At 38.8% G+C, this 20653-nt stretch overlaps 1 protein-coding gene across 1 annotated transcript in view; it reads left to right on the top strand.

Moving 5' to 3' along the window:
* The window catches only part of galnt18b (UDP-N-acetyl-alpha-D-galactosamine:polypeptide N-acetylgalactosaminyltransferase 18b), a 77314-nt gene extending 67286 nt beyond the window's left edge, over window positions 1–10028 (top strand). The window contains exons 9-11 of the mRNA XM_023410822.2: window positions 820–915; window positions 3948–4112; window positions 7922–10028. Of these exons, the coding sequence (XP_023266590.1) occupies window positions 820–915; window positions 3948–4112; window positions 7922–8068 (408 nt within the window). The 3' untranslated portion in view covers window positions 8069–10028. The remainder of the gene's footprint in view (window positions 1–819; window positions 916–3947; window positions 4113–7921) is intronic.
* Window positions 10029–20653: the final 10625 nt, after the last annotated feature.

The following is a 20653-nucleotide window of genomic DNA, read 5'->3' as shown; positions in this document are numbered from 1 at the left end:
GCATGACACTTGAAAGCAATCCAGTTGGCTCCTACCACTGCCTCTACCTTCTGTGTTAGACTTCGCCCAGCCCTTCGTTCACATCCTCAGCGTGTATCACTTCATGCTGGAATCAGGAGCTTGCTAAGCTCTGAGTCAGCTGTAGCAGTGTTTGATTGATTTACAACCATGAAAAGCAGCAAGCTAAGAAACTGAGCTAAGTGACATGTTCTGTCTGTCTATCAATCTCCTCCATTCTGTTTAATCACAGTGCAGCACCTACGCACAACAAACAGCGCTTCAGTGACAGTCAGTTGATTAGAGTGTGTGTGTGTGTGTGTGTGTGTGTGTGTGTGTGTGTGTGTGTGTGTGTGCACATGTTGGTGTTGCAACCATCAGTTTGATGATGTAAAACTATGGCAGGGCAAATGAAATTTGATATTAATTCTATTCTGCAAATAATAGTGTTAATACTTTAAAACAAGCCAAATATCGTCTTGACATTGGCAAAGGCATAAGATATCATCAATCACTCTGATGACCATCGATCAGAGATCATCATCCATCAGCACAAACTTATTTAAAGCATATTTCAACCTAAAAAATATCAGATAACAGTTACACACTGTGGCTTTAAAGCAAGCTGAATTTGTCAGACAGTACTCAAGTGAGTTTATACCAAAAATATTATCAATACATTTGGTAATACTTTTACCTGATGATGGCTAATATCTGGGTTACACTTATCTTTTGTATCTTATTGTGTGTGTGTGTGTGTGTGTGTGTGTGTGTGTGTGTGTGTGTGTTTTTTTTAACTGTGTGTTTCTCTTTGTCTATCAGCTGAAAAACTCTCTGAAGAATGATCTGTGTCTGGACCAGGGGCCCGACAATGACAACGTCCCTATTCTGTATCTCTGTCACGGGATGACACCACAGGTCAGAGCTCTCCTGGGCTTTCTGTCTCTCTCTCACTCTCTGCACTGCTGTTTCATGCAGCGTGTAGAATATATCCAGATTTAATATATCACTTCTATATTTTATTTCCATCTCGGATTTTTCTTCCTCAATAAAAACCTGTTCCATCTCGAAGAAAAATTACTCGCCTTTCCCCTGCTTTTAGATTGGATCAAACTCAGTAGCTTTATCTCATAAAACAGAATCAAGTTTTCTATTTTGCCCTCTGCAGAAACAGTCCTCCATGTTTTTAAATATTAAACTCGTCCCCATTTTTCATACACCTCCTTGTAGCGGTGACATGTCCTAACCGAATCCAGCTCAGAATAAAATACACATTATTGACCAAACATAATACGAAATCCTGTTTTTAAATGGTTTCAGAAGTTAGATTCCACCTGAAAATTTGTCTCTGTCTTTAACTTTCTTCAGTTTAATGTCAAAAGGTTACTTTCTCATTATCACAGGCATTTAAAAGATTAAAACGTTAAACAGTAAAAGATTCAGGTTCAGACAAACAGCCTGATAAACTTCAAGTTTATTTCAGCTGCTCACTTAAGTGTATCTCTCGACTCACGATTCAAGATATATCTCAACCTAAATAACAGGGAGTTGATTATCATTTATTTTCTCCAGCCTCCTCCAGCTCCTATTGATCCCCTCATCCCATTATGTCTGAGCAGGTTGTTTTCAAAGATTGTTTAACCTTGCTGTGGCAGTTGTAAACGTATCTTATAGAGTGCGGCTTGATCTCACATTATCCCTCTCCATTCAAATGAATCTATTGAACGTGTCAGACACATCGTGCCTGTATTGATATTTACACCACAGTGCACATTAGAAGTGATTCGGGAGAAGTCTTTAATGAGAAATCTGTGGAATCGTATTAACACTTTTTCCTTAAAACACTCATAAGTCAACTTCTGCGGCCCTTTCTGAGACTTAGATAATATTAAAACTTAAGAGTTATAAATATGTTATGTGCTGTAAATCTCTCATAAATCCAGGCATATCAAACAAAGGATTGGGGTAGCACCAGCGTTTCTAATGAGATTAAGGATCTCCTCTGCAAGACAAATCTAGTCTGCTCTATTTTTATATTTCAGTGTTACATCATCGAGAGGAATTAGCCCCTGGATTGCCTTAATAATGATACAGACACTGTTGCAAACGTTTGCTGTAGTCAGTGAAAATGTGTCATTGTAAGTGCCAGCTACTTTTCATTGATGATGCTTTGGGAGAGCTAGACTTTTGTATCCGAGGTGCTGGGTTAAATGCAGTACATCAACATGCTGAAAGAAAACTGCACAGGCACACATGAAAGGGTATTACAAAGCTCCCAATCCAACACGTGGCTGATTTTACAAGAGCATGTTGTCAGCAAACAGTACAGCACTTCAGCTCGATCAGTAATAAAAACATACCAACTTAAGCACAGCAACAATAGAAAAACCTCAGACACATCCGGCCTGGCAGCCTGCGCTGCTGCTCCAAAAATGAGCCGCTCAAACACACACAAAATAAAAAGTCACACTCGTCAGACTGTTAAATGTCTGGTGTGAAGGAGGCCGCTTGGGTGTTATCAGACAAATAAGATTAGAGTAAAAGGATAAGAGTAAAAGTAAGACAGGCAGCAGAGGAAGCAAACCTGGCCCTGATTTTTTTATTTTAATAACGCAAAATATGTGGGGGGTTGGAGTCAGAAAGAAACTTTATCCCAGTTCCACTTATGAAATGCATTGACTTCTTCAGACAGAGCCTCCGTTTAATTGTCTGCTCTCTACCCAATTTTACTCTGATATGAATCAAACTCCCCCATGATCTTCTTGTGCTTCTTTATCATTTGGATACTACAAACCAATTAACTGAATTTAATTTTGTTTTTCTTCATTTGCTAGTTGAAGCTGCCAGTGGTGGAAGAAGTACTCAGATCCTTTACTGTAGTGAATGTACAAGTAAAACTATGTAAAAAGCCCATTCATCCAGAATTCTACTTTAGTAAAAGTGAATTATCAGCAAAATGTACGTAAAGTACAAAGGTAAAAGCATTTATTCTGCAGAAAACGAGCCTGTCTGACTGATAAATTATTATATATGACATTATTAGATTGTTAATACAAATGCATCAACATTTCACTGTTGTAGCTGGACAAGATGGAGCTAATTTCAACTATTTTATACAGTATACTGTATACTATAGTGAGATTCTGATACTGAAACTGCTAACAAATCTCAATGTGCCCCAACTACACATTGTTTTTCTGAGAGGTCACAAGGTTTAACCTTTTACAGTGCATTATTTTTCACGTTCAAGTTTGAAATTAAGTGGAGTGGAAGTTTACTCTACGCAAAGAACAAATATCTCTTTTCTATTAGCAATTAGCAATTTCATATAATCTTATACAGTACATCCTTGTTTTCTCAAAGCTTTTGCTTATCACTCTGTGTGAACTACACCCAAACTAAAGCTAGTGTTATGCCAAAAGTACAATCAATATATTCAATCTCTCAAAAATCAATCTCTTCCCACTCTCTGTCTCATGGTTATACCATTAAGTCTTTTTCTTTTTGAACACACAACATGCTTCTCCTGCTTCATTGTTGAAAATGATCATCAGTTTTTGTCAGCTTCGTATGCGCAAACAACTGCCCTTCAAAAAAAATCATTTGGGAAGGATTCCATCACAGAGGGCACAATTATTCCGTTTTTCGCCCAATGCCTGAATTAATCATGAGCTTCTTTTGTGTGTCTGGCCTTGTCTTTCCTTGTCCTCCATTCGATCAGGTTAGCTGTATAAATACACATATTTAGTGTATGTAAATCACCCTCATAGATGTCTCTTTCATAGTCAAGACAATCCAAGAGGAAGCCTCATTTGCTGCATAATTTATTGCCTATATGGTCATATACAGCTCTAGAAGGGCCATTATCTAAATGTCAACCCCAGTCGTCTCAACATTCAGTGTATAACACCACACAGTTTGTTCATAGCAGGATGTGGTGTATCTTGCAGAATGTGTACTACACCAGTACTCAGCAGCTGCACATCGGGCTCCTCAGTCCCACCATTGATGACGACGACAACAAGTGCCTGGTGGATGTGAACAGCAGACCTCGCCTCATTGAGTGCAGCTATGCTGCAGCCAAACGCATGAAGCTCCACTGGCTCTTCACTCAGGTGACAACACATGACGCAGCCACACACGGTCAGAAAGTACAAGGTTAACATTCGGTTTGCTGTTGATATTCAGCCTCAGTTAAGGTAATGTGTCAAATGTGACAGGAAAAAAACTGTGGAGGTAGCATTTAATCATTTAGGTGATTTAATTTACTGTTTGACTGGAGTTCCCCTCAATCCTGTACCTCCTTTAGACGTGAAGAGTCACTGAAACTCAATGACTGTCTTACTTCATTAGAGGCTCTGTGCTTGCAAACTGTGTTTTGGCTGAAGAAGTAGCCACCTCACGAAATGCCCCATGACAGTGGGTGAATTGGATTTACAGCATGCTTTGATTTGGGCTCAAAACATCTCGTGTTATTCTCTGCTAAGCTGCCTGCTGTCGTGTTAATTATAGATTTTTGTTCCTCTTTTAGTCACATATGTATAAAATCCCAAATGTGCTTCATATTAGACGCTTAAGACAACAAGTAAAATATTCTTTTGACCATGTCTCCTCTGGACTGCTGCTACAGGTGTGTCCGTGGGGTTTTACAATGTAACAGGCCCTAAGCATGAAAAGGTTTTATACGCTTGAACTCGTTTGTCGTAGCTCCTCACACTGGACTTTAAATGGTTAATTTACTTAACTGTGTATAATTTAGCAAGTGGAATGCGGACATATCAGCAAGGCTAGAGCATATCATGTTTCTGAAATATGGCATCAATTATTGAACGGAGCAGTCTACAAATTAGTGAGAGAGAAAGTTTTTTTTTTTGTTTTTTTTAATTCAAATGTTGCACCATTCTGCACAAAACCTAATTAACAGAAGATATTTTTAATCTTTTTCCAGTGGAATGAGCAAAATGCTTCACTTCCTTCATCCACTGTAAATAGCTCTAAGTGGTTTTGATCAGCCTTGCTTGGTGGAAGGAATGAAACGTGTGCTTGCATGTTAAGATTAGACATTAGTTTGTAGGTGCTGATTAGAACAGCAAACACATGTTCAGTGGGTGGGACTGTATGGTTTGGTTTGCTTGTGTGGATTTGTGGTTATGTGTGGGTGATGCCTTTTTTTATTTTTCTGCCACAAATGCCTATTGTTCTGCATATAGCATAGTAAATTTAATATAAACCCTATAGAAAACCATAGCATCCTAAGTCAAACAACAAACATCCCCCATGCTATATACTCACTTACACTGTACATTCATTAGCCGACTCCTGGAGACTGTTTGAAGAAGGTGTTACACTGGCTGAGAAAACCCCAGAGCAGCTGCTTTTATCAGTTAATGTTTCAGATTTTCAGGGATTCTGGGTTTTACTTTGGCCTCGTTCCAGACCTCTGAGTAATCGCCCACATCTTCAATATGTTCATGGATTCAAACGGGTCTGGTGGTGTGCTTAGCGATGGCTGTTCCCTCCGGTCTGAGAAACCATCAGCCAATCACAGCTTTTGGATTTCTATGGGTAGAAATTGTGCTTACAGCACAGATTGTGGTAAGTCCACGTACAAAAATAACAGCTGTTAAGAAATCAACAAAGATATCCTCTTAAAAGATTGTAACGTTAGACTGAATTAATGGAGTGAAACAAAAATGCAATTCAGTCCAATTATTAAGCTGGTTTTACTCAGCCAACTTACCCAATTAACTCCAAATATTCTTGTAACAAGCTCCTCTAAATCAGGGGTTTTCAAAGTCTGACACTGTGACACTGTGGGCTCACCCTCAGACAAAATCAAGACAACTATTTCATCTGCTGCCTGAGAAACACTCCCACAAGCTCCCGTAGGAAAGCTCTCTATCACAGGTGAAGTGATTAACTAAACATACATTTGCCAAACCAAACAGTTAATTGTCCTTGAAGTGTTTTCACTTGTTAAACCAAAAAATATTTCATGAAAACACTTCCAGAATAAGCATATAACTCACCTTTGTGTAACTTGGCGAGGTTTGTTTTCGAGCGTAGAATGGGCTCGTTGTTGCCCCTTGTGGCTGTTGTGGCTGTCTCGGCGCTGTAATGAGCCCATTACAACTTAGCACACCACAATGAGGCAAGAAAGACGCAGCACTAGAAAACCTACTTAGACAATTGACACAAAGGTAAGGTTTATGCTTTATGTGTTTTCAGATTCAGTTTTGCAAGAGAAAATACTTGTCGGATGAAGAATAAGTTACTGTGTCAGTCCATTACACCATCAATAAAAGAGCGTTCTTGTCGGGCAACAAACAAAACCTTTTTATTTATTCCTACAGGATGATGTTTTTTGATACAGATGTTGCACCTGTAACTCAGTGACACGCAGACCACAAAAATGAAGCCGTCTCTGAATAGGGCTCAAACAGCTGGTTTAACATGCAGGCTCAGGCGCTCTCCTGCAGTGTAGTCTGCCAGGACCTGATCCAGTCTTTGATAACAAGCCCTATGGAGATTGTGCCTGCGTGAAAAGAAAGCAGGGTTGAAGTCTCTCAGTTTGGGTTCTGCTCTACACTTAAAAACCTTATAGGCAAAAATAACAAGTAAATACTGAAGTTCTTCTATATGTTTTCATTCCTCTGTTGAGTTGCTCAATTATCAGGGAGATGGTGTAGATGTTATCACATCATAAAATATTATAATCTAATATTTTCATCTTTACAGCATGCACAGCTCAGCCAAAAGCTGGTGTACCCATAATGGAGATTCAATACACAAATTATCTAAAATGGATCTCGCTTTGTACAGATACCCTTTTTGTCTTGATTGCACTCATGGGCTGGCTCAGGGCATATTAGTCCATAAATGCCTACTTCCCACAGTTTATACCAATCTGGCATCTATAAAAAATGTCTCTTGGACCTCAGAGACAGGCCAGACTCTCGTGGAAACACACAAAGAATAATTTAGCTCACAGTCCGTATAACCTGTCCATCCATGAACCTTAGGTCTTTTTTTTTTTTTTTTTCTCCCACGTCCCTCTGCATTCCCCTAGTAGTACTGAAAGAGCTCTCTCCTCTCAGCTCTCTCCACACTGTGTGTGAATGTTGATGGTCTCCTCTTCAGTCCCTTGCCCTTTGTCAGTCCTGACACTGTAATGAGAAAATCCTGCCTCATTTCATCAGGACATGCTAGAACATTTTTTTGCTGAGCTGATGTGCTCACTCTGTTCAGACTGGCAACATCTGTCATGTTAAAGTTTGTAACTTGTTGTACCTTACTTTCATTTTGCAATAAAGGTTTATGCTCTTCCTTCACACTCCGTACAGTCCAGACCATAAGTGCTCGGACAGTCAAAGTTTAGGGGTTCCAAAGTAATTGGACAGATATACATGAAGTTAAACATACATTTTATTTGATTTCATGCATATCTGTCCAATTACTATACAACTGTACAAATCATTTTTCCCATAAATCAAATACTTAATTACTTGATTAAATAATCTATTTTACACATTATTGTAATGGTTCAGAAATTTGATTTGAGCTGTCTTTCTACATCAGTACCAGATGTTTTTGTCCCTGTCGCTCTGTTTTGTGTTTGTCTTTTTTTTCCTCTTTTGATTCAGTTTGTTCATCCTGAGTATTCTCTTTCAATCTTGGAAGAAAGCTAATGACTTCACTGGCAATTGCATTGTTGTTTTTGCCTTGAAACTATGTTGATGCTATCTGGTGGGCCCAATGAGGATGGTAGTGTGAATCAGCCAAAACGCCCCAGAGCTTAGCAGCAGCTCACGTCCATATCTGTTCAGAGCAGTGTGGGTTTAAAAGGAAGCAAGTTATGTTGTGCACACAAATTGTTCTTCGGGAGCTCGGCACAATTTTAACCATCCTGCTTTTATCTTTTCAGGGAGGATCCATTCAGAACAAGAAATCAAAGAGATGCCTAGAGCTTGTCGCGAGCAGTGACAATGAGTTTGGATACCAACTGGCACTGCAGAAATGCACTGGACAGAAATGGTTCATTACAAACGTGTTGTTTAGCAGCTCGTTGTGATCGACTGCTGAAAGCAACACCTGAGTGAATAGCACACCGGACTGGATGAAGTTGGGTGTTTGGTTTTTTTTTTGGAGGGTTTTTCTGTGAGTGTGTGCACATGTGTATGCGTGTGTGTCTGCGTGCGTGAAAGGACGGTGCGTGGTTGAGCAAGCTCATTTTGAGCACCACAATGTCCACTGATGAGCGGTCGACATCACATCATAAATGTTAAACATTTTATTTTGCCTACAGGATCAGCCATAGTTGGCAGATATTTTGCAGATTTGACAAGGTAGTATATTTAGTATATTTTGTGGTAAATACAGTACAGTCAGATTTTCGTTGACTTAAAAAATGTAATAGGTTCATGTTTTTGTACTTTGTTCATATTTGCTACTGTGTAGCAAGCTTTCTGAACCTGTCCCTGCTGTAATTATTTTCTTTTAGTGTCTCAGGTTTGTAGGTTTATTATGCGATTCAGCTCTACAGTTGTGGGAAGATGTTGGAATAAATCTGAAAACAATACATAATTTTCTAAATGTAAATATTTCAAATATTTGTAATATATAACAGTAAAACAACTGATGTAAACTACTGAGTGCAAGTGCCTCTTTTCTTTTGTTGTTGAAGGCACAATTTGTCTGAACAAAGAGGGTCATCCTGTCATTGAAATTGAAAGGACTGGAATCTGCCGTCAATCCCAAATAGATTTTGGATTTTAAACCAAGAGTTCAATACACTGCAACATTAGGAAAAACACGTACTTACACATCACATCACATCTGTCTTAAAACAATAGCCAGGTGGCCATGTGAACAGATGAAACAGGTTTTGTTTGCTGTGATTGCTCCTCATGGTCGGACCGGCTATTAAGATGTACCTTCGCAATGTGTTTCCCGTGTAAGTGATAGGGGGCAAAATCCATGGACATGTTATATTGTTTAAAATATTGTGCATTTCTGTATTTCTAACTTGGTTGTTGATATTTGCAGCACATTTTGTTGTGCACTTTTGTCAAATTGGTGATGCTTTCTTCATTTGCTTGTGCATGTATTTTCTTCTGTTGCAGAGTATTGAACACTCAGAGCCACCGTAGCTTTGGCCTTTGAAAGGAACTTTTCATTGAATATTGTGCACACATACAGACTAATGTACATGCACGTACCACACCATTTAGAAAGTGCAGAGTCGCGGAAGTGATGTATTCAGTTTATAGTGACAAATGCATGGGCAGAAGCTGAGAAACAGCGTGGCTTTCTGCTCTGACTGTTGTGTGCACCTTGGGAGGAGACGAGTAGCACAGCCTGTTTTCAACATGCCAGTCCTCATTACCATCCATATTCAAGCAGAGCTCGGCAAACCATGGCATTAAATATACATGGAAACCCACTTTCATCAAAAGGACTAACACATCTTAATATATGCAATAAGAGCGCCTCTGCATGCCCAACTTTTGAATGAAAGAAATCCAACAAAAGAATTCCCATGAATGCCCATGCACATTACTTGCATCTTCTTTTAGTTGAACTCTTGTCCTGACTGCCCGCTGGTGCACTTTCCAAACATTACTTTCAGCTTCAAAATGACTGTAGATGGGGAATCTGTATATGTATATTTGTTTAATATTCTATTATCATACATACATTTATCACCCTTGTTGATTTAGCACATCATTTGGTGCCACAGAGTGACATAAGGAGGTTTTTTTTTTTTTTTTTCAGGTTGGCACAGAGTACACAGCAGAGACATAAATTCCCTGTAAATCTGGAGTAAAAGATACATCCAACTGTATCCCACAGTGATGGAGCTGTGGAGCTGTTTCTGTCTCAGTATGACTCACATGCAATATTTCAGAAAAGTACTGTCCTGATTTCAATGAAGCCGGGGTGATAATATATCTGTATTGCCTTTGAGATCTAGCATTTGCAAAATTACAGTTATTTACCTTGCTGTGGGAATTAAATGCTGATTTTTAACAGGTTCATCTCTTTCCTTCCTGAACCAACTGTCATTTTTTATGAAGAGTCCTTCTTCAATTTAAACCTTCTACAGATATGCTGATCTGATTTTGCCTTGTATATAGCAGAAATGCGTAATTGAACCAAACAGGCACTGTGTACTATTTGTGGGAAACAGGATATTGACTGTTGAGTAAAAGAAATGCCTCTTGGTGAAAATATGTCCAGGAAAGTATCCTTGATTCCCAACAGTTTTGTGGCTGTCCTTAAATTGTTTTAATTATTTTTGTGCAGAGTGCAAAGTTTTTTTAAAACAAGCTTTTGAAACATTTGGGTGTAGGTAGCTCAGGTGAATCATGAGATCACTTCATGTAAATTAGAGTATAATAATCAAGGACATTAGTGAAGTATTTATTGGGTACCTATAATAGGACTATAACAAGTACAAGGGGCAATGTCAAGCGATCAGTGAATAAGGAAGTAACAACTTTGTGTTTAAGAGGGAAATTTCAGTATCTGTAAAATTATTATTCCTCTATTTAATAATTAATATAATTAGTGCGTAAATGACAGGAAAAATGGGTAAAATGCTCATATAGCTCACATATGTTTTCGAGCAATAGTTCAGTTTGCTTTCTTTCTGTTAGATGAGAAGTTTGATACTAGTCTCATATCTGTACAGATCCAGCAGTCAGTTAGCTCAGCTTAGCATAGCATAAAGACTGGAAGCAGAGCGACAACGTTACTGTTGGACAGAGCCATGCAAACTGTTTCCCCCATTTCCAATCTCTTCATGCTAAGCTAAGCTAACTAGTTACTGGCTGTAGCTTCATTTCTACCATGCAAACTTGACAGTAGTATCAATCTTCCCAGCTAACTCTCAACAAAAAAGAAAATAAGCGTGTTCCCCAAAATGTCAAACTATTCCTTAAAATAAAATCTAAGTTCTCTCTCGCTCTCGCTCTCTCTCTCTCTCGCTCTCTCTCTCTATAACTCATCTCTTTGCCTCTTGTGGGAGACGGCTCTGAGAGGCATCCTATCATGTCTTGTCATTATATTCTGCCCCCGACACAGAGACATAAAACACTGAGGGATATATTCCTGGCAGAAGTCGCTGTGTGATCAGGGGAAACAGCTGAGTTTTGAATACCATATGACAAAAGGAAGCAACTTGTCAGAAGTGAGAATATCTGAATGCCCCCCAGGAACCAGAGAGGCAGCTTTCTCTGTTCTCTCTCCTGCAGGTGAGCCACAGGTAGCTGAGGAGAAGCTGTCAGTAGCACAGGGCGTATGGGACACCACACACGGAAAGACAATCAGGTAATACTCAAGCAGTTGAAAATAAACATAAACCCTGCCAAAGATGAAATGACTGTTCACTTACAATCTAAAGCGAGCCATCAGTGTTAGAAGGAAATTTTAAGTAGAAAAACAGATTTATCAGAACAATGCATGTGGGTGTGAAATCTGCACTCACCACCCAGCTAAAATGCTTCACATGTGGATAAATGTCACTGTTAATTGTTTTCTGCGAGACTGAATCTCAGCTGTGGCTGTGTTTCCATGGCTACAAGTCCTACGCTGCATATTCTCAGATATCCCCAGGCGTCGGACCGTAGGTGAGCATATTAACTGAAAAGACCTGACAGGATGTAATTGCCCGCAGATGCAGATGTAACTTTAATCTCTGCCCTTTTTATGTCACGCCTGAACGCTTTGACCTATGCAAATGAACCAGCTGACAAATCTGTTTGTTTTTGTGCGTATCTGTCTGTGCTTGTATGTGAAGTAAAGGAGCGAATGAGCGGATTCGCTACAGCGGAAATAAAATTCTCGACAAGGGGGAAATTGAAGTGGAAGTCTGAGGTCATAATGAAAAGGCTGAAAGTGAAGGGGAAATCATTTCTAACCAGCCACGCACAGAAGTTACTGGTGTTGATAATGTAGTGTAAAAACATTCACAAAAATTCTCACAGTCATCACACAGTCCGTATAATTTAAAATGTAGTCACATAAAATTAGACATCATTTGATACTTTCACTTACAGTTAGCAAATAATAACTTCTCTTCCAAGTGTTTTAAATACTGTAAAAAAAAAAATAGAAATGCTAATAATCGTAATGTGAAAATGGATCAAATCATGCAGTTTTATACAACCTGCCTTAATTAATTTAATCACTTAATCAATAAGATGAATGACAAATAACTTTCTACTTTAACTTCAAGATCTTCATTCATTACCATGTGGGGGGAAAAACAAGTGGTAAACACAACAATGACAGAACACTTGATCGCAGACAGCAGTTATGGAGCAACATTAACATTCACAGGAGTCATGTTTTTGGCCACCTGACGAATCTAATCTGGCCGTTTAGTTGCTAAATGCTCCACTCTGTTCACCAGCTCATCGCTTACTGTGTCTGTCTGCTGTTTAGTGCTGTGCGGGTAGCACTCAGAGTGTGTTTGATCTTATTCACTTAAAACTGCTGCATTTTGCAGGTGGAAACGATGCTGATGTGAACAGTGAGACTGAACCTTAACAGTGGAGTGGTAGGCTGGAAAACCAAAACCATGAGCTGAAAGAAGTTAAAACACCTCGTAGAGCTGAAGGAAGCTACAGAGTCAAGTGCTATTTCTCTGTAGAGGGTAAAACACATTTCACAATGCACAATATTTTAATTGATTGTTGATGTGAAATGTTGATCATTGCAGCTTTAAAATCTACTTGCATGAATTTATCAGACATATTTTTCTTTTTCCCAGTTTAATACTAATACTACAGGTCCTTGTTAGTCATTTTGTTTGCAAAACAGTTACAACAATGAGCCTGAGTATTACATAGTTCAGTTTTCTGTATCTGCCAGTCAACTAAGTTATTAACCCTGGAAAAAAAAGTCATAGGGCTCATTGGCCGAGCAGCTGGGATCCCACTATACATGTACTACTCTTGTCATATTCAGTAAGTGTTAACAAGTAAGAGGATGTAGATATTGTGGCATTTTATCCATTACAATTTAACTGGCTTTTGACAGTGATGGATGAGGCTCGATGAGGAAGCCTATAAATCAGATTAAACTGTGAAAATGGGTATTGACTGTATTATCTGGATTCTATTTGCTTTTAGCTTTTAGTAACTTCTTCCTGAAGTTAAATCTGTCTTCCTTTCCGGAAAGCCTTTGTGTGCATTATCCCTCTTTTGAAGTTGGCATCAGCTGTCACTGAATCAATTACTGTTCATAATCTTGATTTACTTACTTTAAAGAAAAGGCTGAGTCAAACCTTCTGAATGTATGATCCTGCTGGTGGTGCAACAACTAGATGTTCCCTCTTCACACTTATTCTTCAAATAATGCCTCCTAATTGAAGCACTTGTTTCGGACGTTGGAGATGAATTCAGTTATTCTGAATATATGCTTCATTGATTCATAACTGTTGCTAAATACAGCCATAATACACCAACACACAGTCACTCCTATTCTGACTTTGTTTAAAGGTCAGAATAGTTTGGGATATTTTACAGAAAACAACATGTGAATCACAACATGACATGTGTGTGCTTGCCTTGACAAAACACTGTCAATCACATCCAATCAAACTTCACCCACTCAGTCTTGCTAAATCAGATTAGCTGAGTTTTTGACTGAAAAACTGTAATAAATGGTTCTTTAATCTGCAAGGACTGACTTTTTTTGGCCATTTGGGGGAAGCAGAATTAATCTGTTAGCACTTCATTACCTTTAAGCAGTTACTGAGCAACATTATCATTCATTTGGAGTTGTGTTTCTGGCCACCTGGCAAAAGTAAATCCAACATTTACTCTTTTAGCTCTGTTTTTGGTCCCTACCAGCTCCTGAGTGAAATATCTGGTTCTTCAACCAATGAAAGCTACAATATGTTCACCAGCTGTTAGTTGCTCACTGTTTGCCTGCTGTTTAGTCCTGAGCAGGTAGTAAAAATTGGGTTTGGCTGTAAGCACCTGTCTAATGATCGCTGTACACAATACTATGAGAGCAATACTACTAAGTTGTAGTTAATGAGCTAAGCTCATAATAATTCTCCATAAAGCCAATGGAAGCTGCAGATTTGAGTCATAATTCTCATTTTTCATCATTACAAACGAACCCTTTCATATTGTTGCTGTGTTTTCCGATTGTCATTTGATACAATGCTATTATAAAATATTGGTTTATTGGTTAAAGCCACTTTAAAGGTTGTTTTTCTTTTAACTTTCATTGTTGGTAGTGGACAAGTATTTAAGATTTGAAAACAAGTTTGCAAAGGAAAAGAAATTCTGGGAAATTTGGTAACATTTTACTTTAAGTCCCACTATTTAGCATTTATAAGCTCTATGCAAACATTTAATAGTTTGTTTCTAACACATAATAATGTCTTGTAAGCAGTACAGTGTAAGTACAGTTTTTTCAGCAACAATCGTAACTTCTCCTAGAAGGCATATTTTATATTATTACAACCATGTTTTATATTGTCACTCATTATCTATTTACACGTCAGCGTCAACTCAGTTTGTTGAGGTATAGTATTAGTATACAGGGTTCTTCAAATTGTATTTTTGGCATTACTGCTACTCTGTCCTTTTTGTCCCCTTTTTATAGTTTGTATAAACCTATTCTGAAGACAGAAGTTATAGAAACATTCGAACCAGTGAAGGCCTTCTTGTCAGGCCACACAGGAACAAAGAGAGCCTGGGGCAGCATGGGTTAATCAAAATTTAATCATGCCTCAAAGGCTGATTCCATCTGTACATACATAAGACACATATTTATGGTTCATTTGACTGTGACAACAATAGTCTACTTTGTCACTGCTCACTGACAATACCCACCCCTGACACCACTGACATAAATTTCAGACAGCCACTTTCATGAATGAGAAGAAAAGGCTGAAGTCCATGAACTCACATCCTGTACACTCCAGCAAAGTCTAATTACTGCAATCTGGATTTAGACTCTTCTCTGTTACTCTTGCAGCACTATTGAGAGAGACATCTTGTGAGCACTGGAGCAAAACTCTCTTCCTATTCTTGTCCTCCCGTGCACAGAGCTGCATTTGATACAGGATCCTGCCAAACAGAGGAACTGATCATGAACGCTTCCACAGCTAAAGATTATCCTGGTTCTGTTCTTCCTCTGGATTTAGATTTCTCTGAGAGATTTCAGTTTGTCTAAGTAAACACAAAGAGCTCTGCATAGCATATGCATCAAAGCTTTGTGGTTTAATGAAGATTAGGGACATCAGAGATGTGTCAACTATTTTTTGGATTCACATGAATCAAAAACATGTGACGACTGTCACTTTCAAGCGTGTGTGATTCTGAACTTATACTCCTGAATGCTGAGGAGACGCAGGACTTGCCAGCTTTTCAGCACCTGTCTCACACAATCTATCAATCAATCTGTTTGTCCCTGTCTGCCTTGTTCACTGTGTCTGTGTGCAACCATAAGTACATTTTCTGCAAGTAGCCTCCTATTTTTTTCTACTTTATACTTCTACTTATTTCTAACTTCTACTTGGGGAATGCAGTGCACCATGTTGTGAGTGACATCTCTGGACACAATGGTTCATCATAACACACTGATACGCACTGTAGAAAAAAAAAACAGCTGCATGAAATGAGTCTGAATAAACAGACAAATATGTAGCATGGCTTAAGATAAGAGCATTACTGCATTTGATAGGAGACATTAGCTAATTTGAAGCAGAATAAATCAGTTGTAGCTTTCATTTTGAATGATATTTTCATATTATCATTTGTTTGATGTCTGAAGATCCAAACAAACATGCTGACCTCGGTAGAAAATTAATCATTTCTGGCAAACGGCATCTGTCAAGCAGATGGAGAGCAATGATCTAGTGGTATGTGCTTGAGAAGGAGAGAAGCTCATTTCTATGACCACCTGGCTCTTAACTTATCAAGAGTACACAACACAATTCTCTATAATCCTCTGTATATTACAGGAGAAAATCCATCAATAGTCTGAGCCTGAATGTCCTCACAGAACCCATTTAGATGAGCCTCCAAAAAACAGATTGCTTGCCATATTGAAACTCAGATATAGAATTCTATCTAACAATTCAGTAATTTTTTACTTTTTGAACCACTTCTCACTTCACAAGACAGCAACCCCCGACCAGCTGTCTTATGGATTATACAGACTTTTAAAAATCCATTTCCTGTTTCACCAAACAGAGGTTATGTTTGTTGTGTGAGATGGAAAAAGAAGATTGCTCCTATGTTGCAGATGTCGTCATTCTAGGTAAAGTCTCGCATAATCATATAGAGGATATTTCTGGAAATGTGGCGTGAGCCTGCGATTTACATTGTAATTTTGAATCAGGAACTAAAAAGATACTGTCCATGTTTAAGTATCCAAATGATATTTAAAGGCACAGCGGAAGAAGGAAAGAAGACCATGGGCAACAGTTGGGAATTTTAGAGGAAAAAATAAATAAATTTGAAGTTGGGAATAATGTGGTATGTGGGTTGTAATGTACTGGTTTAGTTTTGCACATTTCTCTTGAACAAGAATTGATAAGTTTAGCAAAAAAAATTTAAAAAAAATCTGTTTCTGTGAGGCTGTTCTCCCCTTGCACAACAAGAAGATTGTTAACACCATTTTTTCCAAAACTTCAGTTATGTCATTCACTGCTGTGCCCTGTATTTACAAAAATAACTATTTTTATTTATTTCTTCTTCCCTCTAAAATGCATTAGTATTTTATTAATACCTGTATGATACAATGGCTGCATTATAAACCATATCTTGTTTACTAGTGAGTTTTACAGGTACTTGTAGGCAGATTTGTTTACCCTTGCCAAGCTGTTACCCCGCGTTTCCAGTCTCTATGCTATAGCATCATATTATATGGACAGATATGAGAGTGGCATCGATCTTCTCATCTAACTCTCTACAGCAAATAAGCATTTTTCAATCAGCAAACAGCTAATCTGTGAACATAAAATGTGCCTGGGTCAATGCCTGTAACAAGTGGATCTATTAGTTAAACTCAGTGGAGCTCAGGCGAGAGCATGACAGGTTTGGGAATCGGTTCAGATCGGTCGATGTTTTCATACAGCTGAGCTAAGGTTTGTGCTAATTGGAAAGGGAAGGGAGATATGTCAAGAACATGACAAAGGGGAGACAGAGTGTAACATGTGCAGTCACAGGGTACAGAAAGAGATCAGCCCTTTTTCTAGAGGTTAGATCAAATGCCAGCAAAGAAATCTTTCCTTTTAATGTCATTAATCTCATTTTCATTCCCTTTGAACTTTGGTCAACACTGCAGTAATTTTACAACCGCAGGCTGATCTTATAATTTTATGGGGTAAAAGATGCTCAAATGACTTAATTGTCACCTTAGTGAATGTTGTTACTTATTTCTGTTTCATCATCAGCACTTATATTTTAATTTCTTTACTGACGTTGCTGATCTCACACAAATCCACCAGTGAAATGTGCATTTGAGCTCTCCTTCATCAGTCCCAGGCTCTAATTGTGTAATTAGCTGCTGCTTTCATGAAGCAGACTCTACACAACTGCAAACATCGGCCAGAAATTGAACAAGACACTTTCACGTCTCCAAATCCAGCCTTTAGTTTTCATTTTGTAGTCTAAAGTGAAAAAAATTTTTTTTTACTGTATAAAAAGACATATCTCAAATGCTTACATGAGATAAGATGAGGTAGTTAAACACAGTATAGTAAATTCAGCATGTTTTAAAACTGGCTTTGCTACAGTTTTGCTACCATGGCATCTATACTTCGCAAAATGTTGGCTTCAAAGTACAATATGGCAGAGCATCAAAATCAAAGACCCTCAGTATTGAATGTAGTTGAGCCCTCCTCGTTTTGTTACATAAAAAAAAAGGGGTAACCAGTATTCCTTGACTGGGACAATTTCCAATTAGTTATCAGTCCGTTTAACTGCTCACAGGGAAACAAAATCTTCTACAAAGCAGGAATGCAAAATTCAGACAAGGGAGTTTCAAAATATAGATGCAAAGGTAAGGAGAATGCACAGATTGATCGTTACCCAGAGAACAAATCTGAACACTTTGCATAACTCTCTGGCCTCTTTTATATTCAGGGCCAGGGAGTCATTGGAGTGAACTCAAAACAGTTCGTTAACAATCACTTCTTTAATATGCTTCTCACTCTGCCGTCCTCAATGAAAACAAATGACCTGAGCGGCATGAGACACAGGGGTGAGCAACTCTGATCTTGTTTTCCCGAAAGAAGAGATGTGACAGATTTTAAGATGCTGAAGCTGTTTGAAATGCTAATGCTAATGAAAAAACATGAGGGGAAACACCCACGAGCATGTGTACAGTCTGTATGCCAACTCACAAACAGGTGCAATGTTTGTTACATGATGGATGGTCAGTGTTGTGTTTACCACTGTGAGACTGCAGTGACTCCAGAGAGCAGAGATGTTCTTCAACTTCAACTGCCTCCTGCACAATATAAACACTGCAGCTGAGCCCTGCTCTTTGACTTACAGGTAAGGCGGCTAATGCTGGCAGTATTTGCACAGCTAGAGGGGTCACCCAAGGTCATGAATGAGGAGAAAGAGGAATTGTGTGATTGATAGCCGTGGCGTATGACTGTTTGGCAACTCAAGCACCACCTACCCTGGTATCAGACCTTGGTAGTGAAGAAATAGCTAAACCACAAATCAAAGCTCTTGATTTACTGACCGATCGTTGTTATTACCATCATCTCTACAAGCACCTGAAATGAGATGCCTCCGAAAGAGAGCTGGTCATACTCTGACTGACAGAATGAGGAATTCGCAATTTCAGGGGACCTTGGCATCCAGCCAGTGTTCCTCCACGCTGAGATACGCCAGCTGAAGTGGTTCAAGCTCCAAATCAAATCACCCCATGGTGGAAGACAATGGGGCAGCCTCAGTCAGGACATGCTGATGGGACAAAATCTGACAGTTCTCCTCACTTCACTCTTCTTCCTGGCCTGGATAAATGGTTAGAAAATGGACAGATTCACCTCGGTCAAGCATCTTTTCCAGGATCACCCCGACAATATTCAGCATTACTGAGTCTCTGTAGTTGAGGCTGCACTCACTAAGATTTGAATGAGCACATGTACGTCTTATTTGTCAACTATTTGATGGTTCCCACTTCATAAATGTGAGAATTTTCACTTTTCATTGTCTTAACATTATAATAAGTTGGATATTTTGAAGGTTTTGAACTGTTAGTCAGACAAATATCACATCACATAGGAACCTGATTGTACATTTTCACTGCTTTATATAATAAATGATCAAATGAGAAAATAGTTGGGAGACTAATCAATTATGACAATACCCTCCAAACATTTGCTCCACCTCAACCATCTACAACCTTAAAATGCTACTTACATTACAAATTTTTCCAGTGACACAGCACAGCCTACAGCAACTTCTGTGCAGTACAAAACTGTGGTACATCTGTAATCCTCTGCATAATCCTAAAGCAATGCCGTTTCTCTCAAAACATTAAAAACAAAAATTAGTAGTAAATAAATGTAATTTATAAGAGGCTGTTTTGTGACTAGGGTGGCATGGTGACGCAGTGGTTAGCACTGCACACTCCCACAGGTCCTGGGGCCTTTCTATGTGGAGTTTGCATGTTCTCCCTGTGCCTGCGTGGGTTCTCTGCGGTTACTCTGTCTTCCTCCCACAGTCCAAAGACATGCACATTAGGTTAATTGGCGACTCTAAAGTGCACATAGGTATGGATGCGTATGCAAGTGGTTGTTTGTCTCTATATGTCGGCCTTTGATGGACTGGGTACTGTCAGCTGGGATTGCCCCCCCCCACACACACACACACACACACACACACACACACACACACCCCCACCCACCCCCCGCGACCATGCAAGGATAAGCGGGATGGATAATAGATGAATGGATGGATGGATGGATGTTTTATGATTTTGGATATAACTGAATTACAACAGTGACGGGCTCCTATTGAACATGGTACCAGGTAGTAGGATGGTGATATGATGCAGTTTGTCTAGTCTGTTACTCTAGTTTTCTCTAGACTGCAAACTGTTGCAGCTGTGTTTCATGAATGGGCTGACTGAAAATTGTCTCCACTGCAACAGAATCAACACAGTGTAACAAAGATAAATTTTATCTTTCAGCATGGTCTCACTTAGGGTCAAGCTATTGAAAATGAGATGAATGAGGTTTATTTTCAGAATGACACATAATATGAGCCCCTTTTTCTTCTTAGTTACCATTTTGCCAATACTGTCCACTCCAGCACTATAATCAGCATGTTACGGTAACATGCGCAACCATAACAGCCAATGGTGGAAAAGAATTCAGATCTTTTACTCAAATTAAAGTACAAACAGGCTACAACAATGTAAAACTACTCCATTACAAAGTAAAAGCCCTGCATTTAAAATCCTGCTTAAGTAAAAATACAGTTGTTTTTTTTCGCTTAAATGTAAAAGTGCTCATTTTGCATTAAAATGTTCCCTGTGACTGCTGTATTATGATATATGACATTATGAGATTTTTATCCCGATAAACATCTGTTTTTGACACATACAGTGGATTCTTAATTCAAACTGGAGAGGATCATTAGAGAGCTAATGGAGCACATCAGAC

The sequence above is a fragment of the Seriola lalandi genome, unplaced genomic scaffold, assembly GCF_002814215.2.
Source record: "Seriola lalandi dorsalis isolate HSWRI2012SDOR001 ecotype SW California unplaced genomic scaffold, Sedor1 jcf7180002054440, whole genome shotgun sequence".
Classification (NCBI taxonomy): domain Eukaryota; kingdom Metazoa; phylum Chordata; class Actinopteri; order Carangiformes; family Carangidae; genus Seriola; species Seriola lalandi.
The sequence above is the reverse complement of the archived record's forward strand: the minus strand, read 5'-3'. Positions and strand labels throughout refer to the sequence as shown.